Below are 16,087 nucleotides of genomic sequence, written 5' to 3'. Positions count from 1 at the left end.
CTGGTTTTGCTGCAGTTCTATAAAAACATTTGAATGGTTTCAATGATACATTCTTCTAATTCTGGAAGCACAGCATATAATACTGTACCATTAAGACCACAGCACTTACAGTTGCTCACCAGTTCTTGTTTCGAAATACCAGGATGATACCTGCAACAGTATAGCAGCTCAGATGTGCCCGGCCTCCCACACGCTTATTCCAGTCCCTCTGAATTCACCAGGTAATGTTTTCCTGCCTCTCTTTACTCACCCTTCTCTGTCCAGTATCAGCCTCCACTGTTGTCCAAAGCAAATGTTTACCTATTTATAATGTTCAAGGTCTGATTTGTCAGCAAACTCATAATCTTAAAGTTACTGTGGAAAGGGAACAGGCAAAACAGTGTAGCAATGTACAACCCAAACGACTGTAGAGCAGTGAGTTGTGTTACCATTGTGAGCGTAAAACAGTGAACGTGCGTTCAGTTTGGCACAATTGGTGAAACTGAGCTCGTCATGTCGACCCTCGCTCCTTGTCATCCCTCTCACTGTAATATAGACCTCCCAATTCATTAGCAATTCTTCATTGAAGTCTCATCCTCTGCACTGCTTTATCTCACTCTGTTGAAGTCATCCAGTAACTGAAGAGAAGTGTGCAGTCAGCTCCTTCTTTAAAGGTCACACACAGAAAAGTCCAACCGACAGTAATGGCTACACAGGGATTGGATCGTCCACCGTTGCTGGTAATTTCCTCTTAAACCTGACCAAATGTCAGCGGCACGGCTGTTTGAGGCTCCTGCAGCATAGTGTCAGTTTGTGGTTGGTAATTATGGTTGGGATGGTGATGAATGGTGCCGAACTCATTAGTTATGGTATGAGGATGGATCATGTCTCATATGTCTGTGGGTACAGAGTTACCCTCGAAGAATATTAAACAATATGTCTCAACTCATTATGAGTGCTAATAAGATAGATAACATCAGCAGGGATGCATGGTGTTGAATGTATTTGAAAGTGATTACTTAACAGTATAAATTATTTTGTTTTTCTTCACAAGATACTTAGTGCTAGCAATGAAACACCTACAGGGGTGAGAAAATGACTAATGAGCTGGGACAAGTGTCCTCGGCTTGCTACCTGCTTTGGAGCTGAAGCACGTGGTCAAAATATTTGATGCCATTTTTTGCATTTTGTGTTTCAGGTGAGCTATGACCAAACAGAAAGTTACCACAGTTTAATGTGTGTGTTTCCTGTGAAGCTGATTCATGTTTTGTTGTGTTTATTGATTAAATGTACAAAAAACAAATAATTATTCAGTTATTTATGGCCACTTGGGGGCAGCAGAAACAAGCTGTGAACACAACCTTTAGTAAAAGTTGCAAATTACACGTTCAACAGATATAGAGTAACATTATCTTTAGCTGTTTTTGGTCTCTACCAACTGTGCAGGGAGATTTATAGCAATGTGAGTGTCCCCTTTCACATTGCAGGTCATTTGATCCATTGTTACTGATCGAAGAACATTGAACAGACTTAATGTCAAACTAAAGATACATCATCCACAACAGAGGGCATGACAGACTGACGTTAACTCAAACTTTCCTGCCTCATCACTGCCTTGAGCATAACAGAGCAACCTGACTCAGGTTTTGATGTAGTTTAAGCAGAATTTCAACCCACATGTTGCCTTATAACTTCATGACTCATTTTCTCTGCAGCTGCTTTGTAACTCTAATTCTCTCTACTTTTCCAATGTGCCTCTTGAATAAATTAAGGGAAAGTGACACAACCTTTTACTTGTACAGTATAATCATGACTAAATTCACATGTCGCGCTTGAAGCATAATAATCCTTATTAAAAATCAGCCTTTTGTTGTGTTGTGGCGATCTGACGTCCGTTGTGCATGCCTGTCATGTATTTGCATACCTGTGCTTCAGTGGATGTAATGATGTTATTACAGATATGCTTTCATGCTGACTCATCAAATTCAATAAGACTTATAAGTGACTTTACGATAACACCAGCGCTGCCTGGAAAACAGACGAAGACACATGAGACAGTGAAACGGATCCTGTGATTACTTTGTCACCATCCCCTGCATTTACTGTGCAGGCACCTGAGATCACTCTTCGTCTAATGCCTGATTCAAACTTGTGCCTCCTCTTTGAAGTTCCTCACTTGTGCTCACTCACACTTGCACAGAACAAACTGACAGTTTCGAGTGTGAGAGAAACAGTCGAGACATGCAGGCACAGAGAGACAAAGCATTTAACAAGGCAAAATCCAATACAAGGATGGTGTATGTAACTGATGTTAGCCAATCAAGGCAGTGACAACGGCAGGCTCCCTTGTTTGTTGAGCTGTAAGGAGATTACTTTACACCGGCCACAACATCTTATCCCCCAAATCCCTCTCTAACACTAGGCAGCCTCCTGCAAATACAGATCTTATGCTCCTTGTTGCCACCCAGTCCTGGCACTGCGTTTCATCCTGGATGGCAGGGTATAATCAAGGGAACATAAAGCACAATAGAGTGCAGACACTGACAAACAAAAGAAAGACAGGGCTTTAAAAGCTTGAGGGGCCTGAAGAGATTTAAAAAAAAAAAAAAATGTATTCAAAAGATTGTAAAATATGTCCGTCAGTATCAGAAAAAAGGCATTTATCATGGAGTGTATGTCAACATATGGACTGCTTTTAAGAGCATACAGGGAGCCCCAAAGGGATTATATAGAAATTATATATTTCAAGCCCATTTTCTAATCAAACAAATATCAGTTTATCAGTCTTGGAGATCTCATGCGATACCGTCTACATTTTAGATGACCCGATGTGGGGTCCGCCATCGAAGCTGAGAAACTGGCAGAAAAATCGAAACGGGACGTAAAGTGAGACCTGCACAAGGACACGCAGGACGAGTTTTAAGAGCGCTAAATGCTATCTGTAACCCTGCAGGGCCGTCCAAAGTTTCAACCACCTTGACAAGAACTTGAGAAAGGACTTCACATTCAGGTGCTAACTTCCACAGTTTTGGCTCAGCTCGGGCGAGGAGGAGTGTGAGAGATTCCGCTCAGGCTGGCAGCCGGCCAACTTCAACGTTTGAAGATGCCTTTTGATCATGGCTACATGTTTTCTTTTTTCACAACATTAATTAGTGCAGCCGGCCCACAAGAATCATCGCTCTATCAGAAGCCTCTTTAGTTAAAATTCTCCATTAGCAAGCAAACATGCACACACACACACACACACACACACACACACACACACTCAAACAGATTTAAGTAAATGAGAGTATCTTTATAGCAGCCCTCTGTGAACGGTAAACACGTGTTTATATCACTATAAAAAATTGGCAGGATGTTAGGACATGGCAGAGAGCCAGCAACATGTTGCAAGAAGACTTTGATTCTTAACCAACCTCACCTCACACAAGCTTTCATTAAAAATACAAATCAATCAAAATATGCACGCTCATCCCACTCCCAAATTTCCTCTTTTGGAGTGCGACTGCAAATTCAAAAACAAGATTAAACTGCTTAATTCCCAACATCGTCCCATCCATCATGTCAATAAGTACACTAGAGATGTTGACACTTTGTCTAATCCAGTTTATTCTTTCTCAGTAAAAGAAAATGTTGGAAAGGGGAAGCAAAAAGTAAAGCAATGGAAACAAAAATATTGTATCTTCCAAGTTCACCTTCCCATTTTATAACCACATTACAACCAAAAAAAGCAGCTCTACACTAAAGTGTAAGTGAAACGCAAAAAGGGGTTAAATAAGGTTTTCTTTAAGATACAGAATATTCATTCATTATGCATTTTCTGTTCACTCCTTCCACAGTCCACCAGGAAAACATTTGGAAAGTAATTATTTGCTGATTTTAACTTTCAGCACTCTGCTCACCCCAGCCTCCACCTCCCTCATCTACAGCAAGGCAGAGGAGAGGGGGCAGAGAAGGCGAAATAAGGAAAAATAGAGCAATCAATAAGGGGACAGATGAGAAAAGGAAAGTGAACGCCAGGAGGAGGAGAATGCATGTGAGCTCATCGTGCTAGCTGGAAATGAAAGCAAGGGGCTTTAAAGGAAGAAGCAATATTAAAGTACTGGATAATGTGAAGTCTTGTATCAAAGCTGGCGCCAAACATTACCTTAAAAATGTGAATAATTGAAATGAAGGCCCAAGACGTTATGAGAAACCTGAACTAGAACAACCGTCACCCACCCTACACACGAGGGATGCGCTGCCACCTCAGCTTCAGTCCACAGTCAACTTGTACAGCAATGTTTGATTTTGCCTGCTCATGCTGTTGACGACAGCTGAGCACGTAAAACAACAGAAAAGTGTGCATTTGCAAAAGCATAGTGATGTGTGGACATGGAGAACGCAGACATTTCAGGTCCAGTCAGAAATCCTTCACACACTTTAATGTACGTCATGTCTTCCTGACGTTTGCACATATCCGGCAGGTATGATCCACGCGATGCTGAAAAGAGACTCGTGGGCGCGAAGAGGACGTCTTCATGTGCGAGGGCTGTGGAGAATAAGCAGAAAAAGACAAAGACGAGAAGAGGAAGACAGAGAAAATCGGCAAACGAATTAAGTCTTGATCAATCACATCCCGACGATGAAGACGGATCTGCGTGCGATCCAAGGACAACCAGCCCTCTCCCACCAGCGTAAAGGTGGACTTACAGTATCACTCCAGTTTCATGGTCCACAATCACCTCCTCAACAGAGCAGAAACACCCTCGAAACAATCCTAACACAAACAGATAAAGGTGTAAAAGAGGAAAAGAGAAGGATGCAAGTTGGTGGGAGAAAAGGGTGAAGATTGGTGCTTGGGTATCCTGATAACCTGAGGTGGATGATTGACAGGTGTTGGTGTTTCTGAAAGTTTAGGATTAGTGGACGGCCGGGGGGGTAAGACACTGACTTAAATCTGAGGCTGGCTAGCTCGGTTTGCTTCACCAAGTCCACGCTCGGCGCAGAGTACAAAGCAGCTCTGTCTGATTTTGAGGTAAAGAGCACAGTCTATAATAAACAGCGCCAAAGCACAAGTGTACACAAAGGGTAACCATCCCTTCCTCCTCCTCGTTCTTTGTTTTTTGTTTTTTGTTTTTTGTTTTTTTCCTTTTTTTGAGGTAAAGAGTATAGTCTTAAACTGGCTTCTGGGACAAACATTTGTATAAAGCGTTGCATTTCTTCTCTTCATCCTTTCATTTGTTCTTATTCTGCTTACACTTGCAAAAACTGTATATTTCCGTCGCTCTTTATCGTTCTGTCATTCCTGGGTTTGGATTTTTCCAAAAGGCATCTTAGCAGCAGGGATATGATCAAGCGAACAGAGGCAGAAAACAACCAGGACACGGCGAACAGTGGGATTTCAAAAAGAGCGAGCATAATTTAAAAGAAAACGGTGGAGGTTCGTATCCAAAAAAAGGTTCAAAAATCTTGAAAAACAAAAGAAGATGAGGAAAAAAAGAATTTAATCCCTGTTAGTGCTAAGACACCGTTTGAACACGGAGACTAGTCAGAGCGAAAAGCAGCTCAGGAGCACTCTTCTCCGATGCGCTGGCATGAGCGGCCCACCTTGCGGTCGAGCTTGACCATCTTTAGCACGGCCTCCTGGCGACCACGGCCCAGGTGGTCGAACAGACACTCGTGTTGCTCGGGGAGCCGGTGGAGCATACAGAAGACGTAACCTGGAGGGTGGGTGCGAGAGAGGGAGAGCGGTTAATTTGGCGAGTTCAGAAAATGTGCACAATATTACAAGATGTATAAACAGTAACTTAAGCATGTAACTGTCATTTTACACAAACACAAACTCATACAAATAGGTAAAAAAGCTATAAATACTGTGTGTGCATCCCCTTAAACATACAAGTATTCTTTTTAAATGGCAAAGGGCAGATGATATTTACTGCTCTGCAGCCTTTGTAAAAGGTCTTGTTATCAGAGAAGACATTCTAGTTGATCGCTTCCTCTTCTGACTCATTCAACGACGGCAGACAACCCTCATCTCTCCCATTGACTTTCTGTCTCTACTGTAGCACTCTCAACAAAAGGCCCTGCCACTGTAGGAGGCTCGATAAGCTCAGAGAAGCTCGTTAGCTCTCATCGTCTTCAATTCATTCATTAATACACATAATAACACTGCTGGCATTCAATGAGCGGTGATTAAAAGCCCGGTTTGACAGCTGGTTGCTATGCAATTAAAGCCTATGTGAATACAGCGCACACGGATGGAGGGGAAGGGAGAAAGTTGTGTAACACGAGTCTTTTAAGAGGGTGCTGCTCGTCACTGCCCATAACAAGGTGAAGGGGCAACTACTCCCAGTTGCTGACTGCAATAAAAGTATAAAAGTACAAACAATCTGCTGGTGTATAAGGCTAATAGCATATACATCGACCTATTTTAAAGGCAAAACAAACACAAATGTGAGTGATGATTCCCTCCAGACAGGCAGAGTTTAGCTGCCTGAGAACATTTCCATTCCACCATTTGTCCCAAATTTAACTGCACCCACCGCTAAGATATTTAGAACTGCACTGTTCTCAAACGTTAGGAATAACAAATTGTGTTTTTGCTGATCATCCCATTATAAACCCCAAATCAAACATTTTCCACCGAGCTCAGTGCTGATGTTTTGTAACCTAACTGCGAGACCGGTTTTAAAACAAATGAGCTAGAGGGACATTAAGCGATTTGAGATTGCTTTTGGGTGATATGATGAAACTCGTGTGTGCACGGTAAGTTTCAAGTTTTCAAACTTTTAATGCGTTAAATCTGAGCTGTCGTCAATATTTATTGTACCCCAAAAGATGAAAAAACTGAAAAAAAAAAAAATATGTAGTATAGAAATCCTTTAAACATAACCAGCTATTGTAGTAAGGACATTCATAAATAGGGTTTATTATTGAAGTGCTTTTCACCATCCCTGCTGCACAACATACACACAACACTCCATATTAATAACTTAACTTCTGAACTCTTGATTAGAAACTTTCACGCTATTGCAGTCATGCTTTTAATGTCTAAATGATGATGTTACTTTCAACAACGTCTTAGCATTCAGTAGAGAAAGTAAATATTGTTACACTGCAATGTTGAGATGGAGCTGATTTAATTAGCGTAACATTAATTTTGGTCTTGTAGCTCAAGCCTGGTCACGCCCGCTGGTTAACACAAACCAATCGTAGCCACACAGGTTTGTTTATTAAACAATAACTCAGCCTACAAAATGAAAACGAAGGGGAAGCGCTGGACAGGAATAAGGGTCCTGCTTCAGCTGGATCTCCACATCAGAGGAGAACCTGTGTGTTTTAATTAGCCTTCCAGCTCCAGTGCCTTTACTCTGTGTCACACTTCTAACTTGTCAGATGAATATTACAGTTAGCGTGTAACTGCAGAGGTCTACATCGGCTCACATACACCACTGACGCTATCTTTTTTCCCCACTTACAATCTGAACAGCCTTCATGCTTTCAACTCATTATCAGACCTTCTTGGCTTACACTGTGAGACATTCTGCAGATCCATTAGCAAAGTAATCTGCAATTACCGCGATAGTCAGAAATCACTATAATTGCCACCATTTCCCCTTCAGTCTGTAAAAAGCATGTTTTCATAGTAAGCATTGCACTATTAAGGATGGATGGCCCAGGCATTAAGCAGCGCCTGGTGGAAAAAGGCAAGTCAATTTCCAATTTAGAAATTATTGCGTGGGTTTAAGCAGATGGTCTTTAAGCAGTGAAGAGCTGTGACTTTTTAAGTACTTTAATTTGTATGCAAACAAGTTGATTAGCAAGCCAAGTATTGGTTTAAACTGCATTAGTGTTGGTGGTAATTGGCTTATGTTTTATGTGCAATGTGAAACATTCAGGCTTTCCATAATGGTCCCCCAAGGCTAGCAAAAGCACTCCGCTCATCGACATGTCCGTCAGCACACAGACACGCGAAGGTAGTAGATGCAATTCACTGCACTGGCTGTAAAATTTACTAAACTGTCACCAAATTAACCAACACTTATTTATTGGGCCAATATTAACCACTGAAAAGGTGATTTATCAGCTCGTGTACATGTAGGACACACGGCTATAATGACGGCTACCACTACTTTATGTGTGTGACTGAGCCTGTGCATGTTTTACAATGTGTGTGTGTGTGTGTGAGTTTTATCATCGTACCACAGCGACAGGAACCCAGCTCTTGCTGCACCAGCTCCAGTTTGGTTTGGCAGCGATGGCAACGTTTGCGGCTTCGCTGTTTAGAGCTGCTGCGAGACGAGGATGGCGATGATGCGGACAAAGGTGACGACGATGATGAAGACTCCTCACCCTCCGGCACCTCTCCCGCTCTTGCTCGCTTCTCGGGGGAAACGTCGCTTTCTGACTCCGAGGCTGGAGGCACAAATATGCGCATGCACACAGGAGAAACAAAGGCTATTGGCTGCAATTTGTTCATTAAGGAAACTCCATCAATTCTTCTCTATATGAAGTGTTTTTGTACTTTTTCACAACAGAATGAGTTCCTGGATGTACTGCTGATGCTGTGAGAGACTGAAACTCTGGAGCCAAATGCAAAAGGAATGGTAAAATCTTGATAGCTCAACACTGGGTATCTTTATTCTACTTCTTTTGGGCAAACACTTGTCTATACAATGCAGTTTTAAACCTCCATCTCCTCTGTCTATAGTCTACTGTTCAACAAAAGAATTTCAAGAGAAAACTTCTCCTATAACAGGCTCCATAACAACTTTCATTTAATACATTAAGACATCATCTCTGATTTAATGTGACCTGCAACTGAGAGAGAACAGATGATGGCACACTGGTACAAAAACGTCTCTTAAATAAAATAGGCGTTTTGGAGATTAGTGGTTCTCCTGCATTAGATTACAGTCAACCCAGCACCTGAGACAGGAAGAGCATGTAGTGAGTTCCACTGGCCGGCTGGAATTTCAACTCAGCTTTTCTCATCAATCCTGCAGACTTTTTCCCTGGCCCGGCCGAATGCTGATCAGCGTTCAATAAATCTCTGAGAACTAGGCCAAGCTGAGCAGCCAGATCCCCATAGCCTGCCCCATCAATCCCTATATGTGTGAGAGTTTGTGAGGCCGTACATGTTCGCGTGCATGTTGTAGAAAAAAAAGAAAACTGTTTCCTCCTTGCCTGCGTTTTTTGTGTTATCTTGGTAAATCTCTGTGGCCGATGTACACTGGCTGACATGTTAAATTTAAATGAGTCAACAACAACAAAAAAAAAGACATTTGAAGGCAACACATTTGCATTATGAACTGATTTCAGAATGTAACACAACACAGACGATCCCATTCAGAGAGACTGGGAAAAGGGAAACATCAACTCAGCCACAGCACAAGGTTTAAATGATGCTGCATGCGCATGTGTGCACTCACATGATCCCACTGCATTAGACAAGGGCTCAACGTGTTCACGCGCCATTGCTGAGCCTTGCCTACTCTGCAGTTGTCTTAAGTCATGTGCCGGTGCTCACGTGTGTGAGTGCAGCAGGTTGTGTCACCTTAAGGTGAGGAAAGGGAAATCTGCACTGTTTGAAACATCCACCTCATTCAATTTGTTTTAATCAGCGATCGTCTGTACACATGCACACGTTTCAGCGGTAAGAAATGCTTCATCGTGACCCATTTCCTCTTTAACAATTCAAGTCTATTTCCTTCATCTGTAGAAGCAAATACAGGACCATCTTGTAGTGATATGACAGCGCTAACCACTCAGCCACAATGCTCCCTTCTGTGTGACCTTTACAATTTTGAATCTTTATCTTATGTTTAGTTTATCATGTCATGCATATATGTGTATTTGTACCCAGAATCAGTCCAGTAGTTGATTAGCTTTACATTTGCACACTCTGGAAGATACACTCTATTGCGTCCCCAATATCCTTCCCTCTGCTCTTTCCACTGGAGGAACAATTAACCCGGCCATTTTGGAATCAATCCAATGCCGTTGATGCTAATGGGTCCTCCACTCCACTGCCTTAAGTGGACATGACAGGCACACAGTGCAAAACACAATAATGGACATTGTAATGGTAGAGCTGAGGCATACCTGACTCAAAGGAGCGTTTTGTGGGAGTGGAGAGTGAAGTGAAGACTGCGTCTGTGCTGGATACTTCTGAAAGAGAGCCAGAGAGAGGAAGACAAAGAGAGAGAAGACAGAAAGGAACATGCAAGAAAGAGAGGACATAAGTTTCTTATTGTAATTTAAGGTAATCATGTAAAACAATGAAATGTCTCCAGGGAGTATTGATTTAGAACAGAAGAATAATTGATTTGACAATAAATCATGGAAAAATTGAGAAAGTAATTAACAATGTACAAAATATGCACACACTTCTGTGTAAAAACTGGTGAGCTGCAACTGATTGACAGATTAGGTCACATGATATGTTGCCCGGAAAGGAACAGAGTTTCTAATGTTGAGGAGCTGATAGACAGTCTTGTGATGGTTGCCCGGATACCGCAGTACCGTTTATACACGGTAGCAGGGTGAAAAGAGCATGATTGGGGAGAGCAGAACTCTTTATTATGCTGGGGTTTTTTTTCTTCCAGACACTGTGATGAATATCTGTGAAGGGGAGACTGCAGTGTGCACGTGTGCAGACTAAAGCCATAAAAAATATACAGTCCATCTGATCCTGATACAGTTTCAGAAGTTGGTTGAAAATGTTTAATATAATTTCTTAGGTAAAATAGTGAAGTGTCTATCCCGTGCTCTTAGTCATATTAATGCATGGTAATGCTGATGCAATGAAGTTCTAATCCTGTACTCAGGCTCGTCTCAGCTCTAGTAAAATCGAAGATGGATCAGTCATTCATTTTATAGGGTTCCTTAGTTTAAATATTAGACAAGTGGAAGTTTTAACTAGATAAATGAGAGAACATTAACAAATGAGTTTGTGGGTGAATTATAAGCCAGTTCTATACGGGGTTTTTATTTCCTAAAAAATCTGCAATAATCAGGTCCTTGTGTTATGACTTCAAAGCTCCTGCTGTACCAGAGTTCCACACATCCACACAGTTGGTGGCCACTTTATTGTCCTGTCCTGGATCAGCCTCCACAAATAACCTTGTCACTGTATAGCAATGACCGATGCTGTGGCAATTGTAGGTGTCCTCTTAAAACCTTCACTTCTGAATGGATACCCTTTCCTATCATTCTCTCTATCTGTGCCATGAGGCCAAATATAGCCAGGGCAGGGGCACTGCAGCTGCTGCTGCTGCTGCTTCGGTTTGCAGAAACTAGTAGCAGTCTTCTACAGAAAAAGGCCCAGGACTAAAAGCTACCACACTCTGTACTGGTTCTGACCTCTAACATTAGAACTTGAGCATTAAAACACACTACGCACACATTGCATAGCCTTTAAGTTCTACACTTCAGCGTAGGAGTGCTGCACTGTTCATGGGTTCAAAGAAAAATGGAGCGAAAATGTAACTGTAATTGAACTATGGCCCAAGGCAAGTCACTCATCTGAAATAATAAGGAGGCCCTGGTCCAACAGCATCTGAGCTGAGAAGAAAACTGATAACATTAATTTCTGAGTGATTAACTGATGTCTTACCATCCTGAGCAGGTAGAGATGATGCTCCCGTCTCTCCTGGCGAAGGGTCTTCTGATGTGTTCGGCATCGACATCAGTGACTGGCTAATGCTGCTGTTTGTTTCATTGCAGAAGATGTCTGCTTGGCTGCTGCTGGAGCTTGAGGAGGCCTTTGGGGCACAATCATCGTCTGGCTGCTTCTTCTGAATGTCTGCGAAGAAAAATTTAAATGGTGAGAAGTATCAGCTTTGGAGTATGAAGTGGTTGTTAACTTTGGCAGCAGGCACAGGGGGAACTCAGGTGCATCCTTCGATTATGTTCGGTTTCGTTTCAAAACAGTGGTACGCTGACACAGTTCTGTAAATGGACATAGTTTTGTGCTCATAGCTGCAGCACTGTTTTTGCCAGAGGATGAACTATAGCCTGAGTGAAAAGGGACTAAAAATTCTGATGAGACTTGAAGGTTTCTAAAGAGCATTTAATTAGGGAAGGACAAATCTCTAACCTTGGCAACAGTTACTGCTTCATGGTTGTCAAGTCAAATTCCAGCTGGATACATGCAAGGTATACAAGTTATTGCTGAGAAAATGGTAAAATGCAGTATGAAATGTCCTTTCCTTAAAACTACTTCATAACAAACTGTACAGTAAACAGTTAGGGGTGAATATAACACTCCACTTCACCCCTGAATTTCTTTCTCAGACTTGTTTCTCCACTTTTCATCACTTCAAGGCCTTTCCAGAACAGCCACAGCAGTAAAGGCAGTCTCTGACCTCCGCCCATCTCACTGTACACAAGTCTGTGATAGACAAAAGATCAGGTGGTCAAACAAGAGCACAGATGATCAAGAGCTTACCTGCAAAACATTTTGAGCAGAGATTCATAGTTTTGCTCGACCTGAGGACAGGAGCAGAGAAGGAAAGCAAACGTGTTAATCAAATAGCTTGTATAAGAGTTCCAAAAAATACATGTGCCTTTTGCTGGTGGCTATTCACACAGCAAGAGCAACAACATGTTTCCATGACCCCAAGTCCCAGGCTGAGACTTTATTTCTCATCTGGGATGCTGGTAGGGAAAAGATGAAGAGTGTGATCCAGGCCAGTGTTAAATTATTCACTGAATCCAAAGCTGCCATGCTACGAGGCTGTGAAGGTCTAAGTAGCAGACTAGCTGGGAGGCTACATCAGCTGAGGTGTGACTTTTTCTGTGCATGCTGCAACCCACCCAGGAATATTAAATGTCAAAATTCCAAGCAGAAATTAAATATCAGACACATATTTTATGGATTTGTCCAAGCTGTAGACAGCAAACACTCATTGTTCCAGCAGGCAAGTTCGCAAAAGCTGACTGTGACTGTAAAGCAACAGGGAGTGGTAATAAAGAAGTGGATGGTGGAGAAAGTCCAGCATGTCCTAGAAGCTTACGACCCAGATAGTGTCCTCAGGAGTTGGTTGATCAAACTACAGCTAAAAGCCAGTAAATACTGTTCTCATATTCATCAGGAAACACAGCTCCAAGTGGATGTCCATGTGGTGTGTCTGCTGGTAGGTAAGTGAAGTAAGTCTGTTGTTATCCATGATGAACTCTATAAACATTGATGCACTAAACCACAAGCCAATCAGCGTTCTCTGAGGAACTACTGGCAGCTCTAAGCATGGTTTTGGTGGGACGACAGCCTGAGAAATGACCCTTTGTCCGAGAACAACAATGCTGGCTCCTAAAGAGGTTAACACAGATGCTGTGACAGCATCAGTTCTATTAGAACTGGGGAGTATAGCAGCAGGTGATAGACAGTGAAAAACAGGTGGTTCATCCAATCACCTGCCAACTACTTTTTCAAAGTGCCTGCCCTCTTCAAAACAGCTTTCTCTGTAACCATCTGGCACGTCAGGTTAGTAGTACAGGGAATACATAACATGATTAAGTTGTTACAGGTAATGATCAGTGTTGGTTAGTTGTCTCAAAAAAACACCCCCATTTCACCTCGTATTAAAGTGTGTTTTGGGTGATCAGATTGCAATGAGATAAGGCTTGACCACATGAAAGTACAGGTGTAAATGGACCCAAGACACACTGAGGACAGAGTGTGATCCAATTGGCCAAATCACCTCTGGAGGTGGTCAGGACACCATTGTGACCAAATGGCGCACAAGTGTGAGTGCAATTACATTTTCAATCCACACACAACTACGGGGGGGGGGGGGGGGGCAGTTGCAGTCTTTCGCAAATAAAGTAAAAAGTTTGACGGACACGTGAACACCAGGTGTAAATGTACTCATGTTAAATCATATGTAGATACAATCTGTATACGAGACACATTTTAATAGGAGGTGTAAAGGGGGTCAAACACTGATTCTGTGCAATGTGGTGGCAGTGGAGTAGAAAATGGCAGTATGGTGGAACAAGCTGTCTCAATTTTTCAAACGGTTGATGTTCCACAGAAATTTAAAGGCCTCTAGCCTGTTTATCAGCAATTATACGCTGCTGATATGACAAACACTCAAGTGGTCTGAGAGGCACGAATGGAGAAATTCAACCTCATTAACTTGGCCCCTTTGCCAGCTGTAAAAGCACCTATTAGTTGAATCATTCATGTATTTCAATGGAAAACTTACTATTACCTAACAGACTTTGTCCGTCCTAATCATAGATAAAGATCTCCAATATACACTGGCTGTTGTTAGGAGGTCGATCACTGAAACCTTGCTGATTTCAGCGGCACAACTCATTCACAATAGATGGCTCTGGATTTCCTCTGAGAGGGCTCCTCTCATTTCCTCTGCAGCCCTCGTCCTTACTGTCTGCGCACTGAGCGTGACGGTCGCTGCTATCAGTCACATTCTATTTATTTTGGGTGCTTCGTCGCACACCTTTGTCCTCATTTCTAAATGTAGGGTCAGCTGCAGTCAACCTGAGGGCTGTCTGTCAGACTGCTGGTGGATGGGGTCTTGGGTATAAAAGAAGGAGGAGGAAGCAAGAAGTAAAGAGAGAGGATAAACCTCAACATGGGGCACAGACAGGGAGGAAGCCAATACTGGGTAAACAAGTCATATCCTGTCGTCAACCTCACAAATCAGAGGTAATCAAATCGCAGATTAATTAGAGAACTATAAGAGGTGAGAAAGGGTGAGAAAAAATATGCAGGAAAGAAACCGCTGCGTGCTTGCTAGGCTGGGTGAAGTGTGAAGAGAGTGCACACAATCAGTCTGTTTCCTAGTTGGCCCACTGCTGTTACTAATGAGGACATCTGATTGGAACAGACAGGAAGATGGGCTCTGTCGCCTTCCTGATGCAGTTTGAGTGACACAAGCGGTAAAATTAAAAATGACTTCCTAAATACAGACAAAACTCTGATAACTGAGAGTATTCATGCATGTGGCTGATTTAGTTATTAAACAAAGGTTTAAGTATCTGGAATAAAATAGCGACAAAGGCTCATCTGTGTTTTATGCTACGGGGGAGGAGAGATTATACACTACAGCTCTACATTTGCATCTGGAACATGCATAGTAGTTTAACTTTGCTGATGGGCTCTTCAGTCGATCTAGTTCAGCTCTTCCACCGAGGACTCAAAGTGTCAATGTCCATCTTGAAAATGCAGGCCATTTTTAATTTAATAAGCTTTTTAATCGACAGAAAATAACATAAAATAGCAATATTAGACTAACACCTCCTTCCAAGTGGTCCCTGAATGCAACACGCATGTAGCTGTTAACACTGATGTCAATCACAACATGCATCATGACACATTCTACGTAACAAAAGTAAATACAGAGCGTTGAGCTTTGAGACACTGAAGTAAAGGACTCAGATAAAGCTCTTTGATGGAGTTTGGGTTCCCAACAAGCAGCTTTCACATGACCACATTCTGACAGAGACAGTGTTTTGCAGGTAAGTTCTGTGGTGAACAAGCTAATAGCTAAGAAGCTGAAACCTCATTCAGGAGGAGGATTTGTGAAGGAGTGTCTTGTTGCAGCTTCAGAGCTGCTAGAGCTGGACAAAGTAAAACTGTTCCTAAGTGTCTGTTTGTTTAGAATAATTCATGAAGATGGAGAGAAGACCTGATGTGGAAACTTTACCAAGAACCTCTCAGACCTGAACCTCAAGCTCGAGCCAGCGTCTCTGCAACTGGAAAGAGGAAACACTGCATTTTCCTACTCTTCAAGAACTAAAGCCTGCTGTGACATCTGAATATGCTGCGAGTGAAAACTCCTTCAGGCATTTGGTGAGAGCTTCCAGTACATGAAAAGTAAATGAAAGGAACTGAACATGTTTCCTATGTAATGTGGAACCAGCTGATGTGCCTGACAGCCAGCAACACAAGATCATTGAGCTGCAAAGAAACGGTGAGCTCCAACCTCAGAACAACCACCTCCCTCGGCTTGAGGTCTATAAACTGCATGTACGTCCTGAGGATTTACCCTTTCTGAGGAGAAGTGCGCTGAACTTTGCATCTCTGTTTGGGACAACCTACTACTGAGAGCAGCCCTTTTCAAAAAAGTCTCTTGCAAAGACTGACGGACTCAAA

The 16,087-nt window shown here is 42.4% G+C and overlaps 1 protein-coding gene across 2 annotated transcripts in view; it reads right to left on the bottom strand.

Moving 5' to 3' along the window:
* Positions 1-3,570: 3,570 nt before the first annotated feature.
* Positions 3,571-16,087, bottom strand: part of LOC143314962 (AN1-type zinc finger protein 3 homolog) — a 17,228-nt gene continuing 4,711 nt past the window's right edge. The window contains exons 2-6 of one of the 2 annotated variants that reach the window (XM_076722364.1): positions 12,416-12,456; positions 11,582-11,770; positions 10,069-10,134; positions 8,167-8,379; positions 3,571-5,681 (exon numbers count right to left, since the gene is read on the bottom strand). In XM_076722364.1, the coding sequence (XP_076578479.1) occupies positions 5,527-5,681; positions 8,167-8,379; positions 10,069-10,134; positions 11,582-11,770; positions 12,416-12,456 (664 nt within the window). In that variant the 3' untranslated portion in view covers positions 3,571-5,526. The remainder of the gene's footprint in view (positions 5,682-8,166; positions 8,380-10,068; positions 10,135-11,581; positions 11,771-12,415; positions 12,457-16,087) is intronic. The other variant, XM_076722449.1, reaches the window with a different exon arrangement.

The sequence above is a fragment of the Chaetodon auriga genome, chromosome 1 (genome assembly GCF_051107435.1).
Source record: "Chaetodon auriga isolate fChaAug3 chromosome 1, fChaAug3.hap1, whole genome shotgun sequence".
Taxonomy (NCBI): domain Eukaryota; kingdom Metazoa; phylum Chordata; class Actinopteri; order Chaetodontiformes; family Chaetodontidae; genus Chaetodon; species Chaetodon auriga.
Note: the sequence above shows the minus strand (reverse complement) of the source record. Positions and strands in the feature narration are given on the sequence as shown.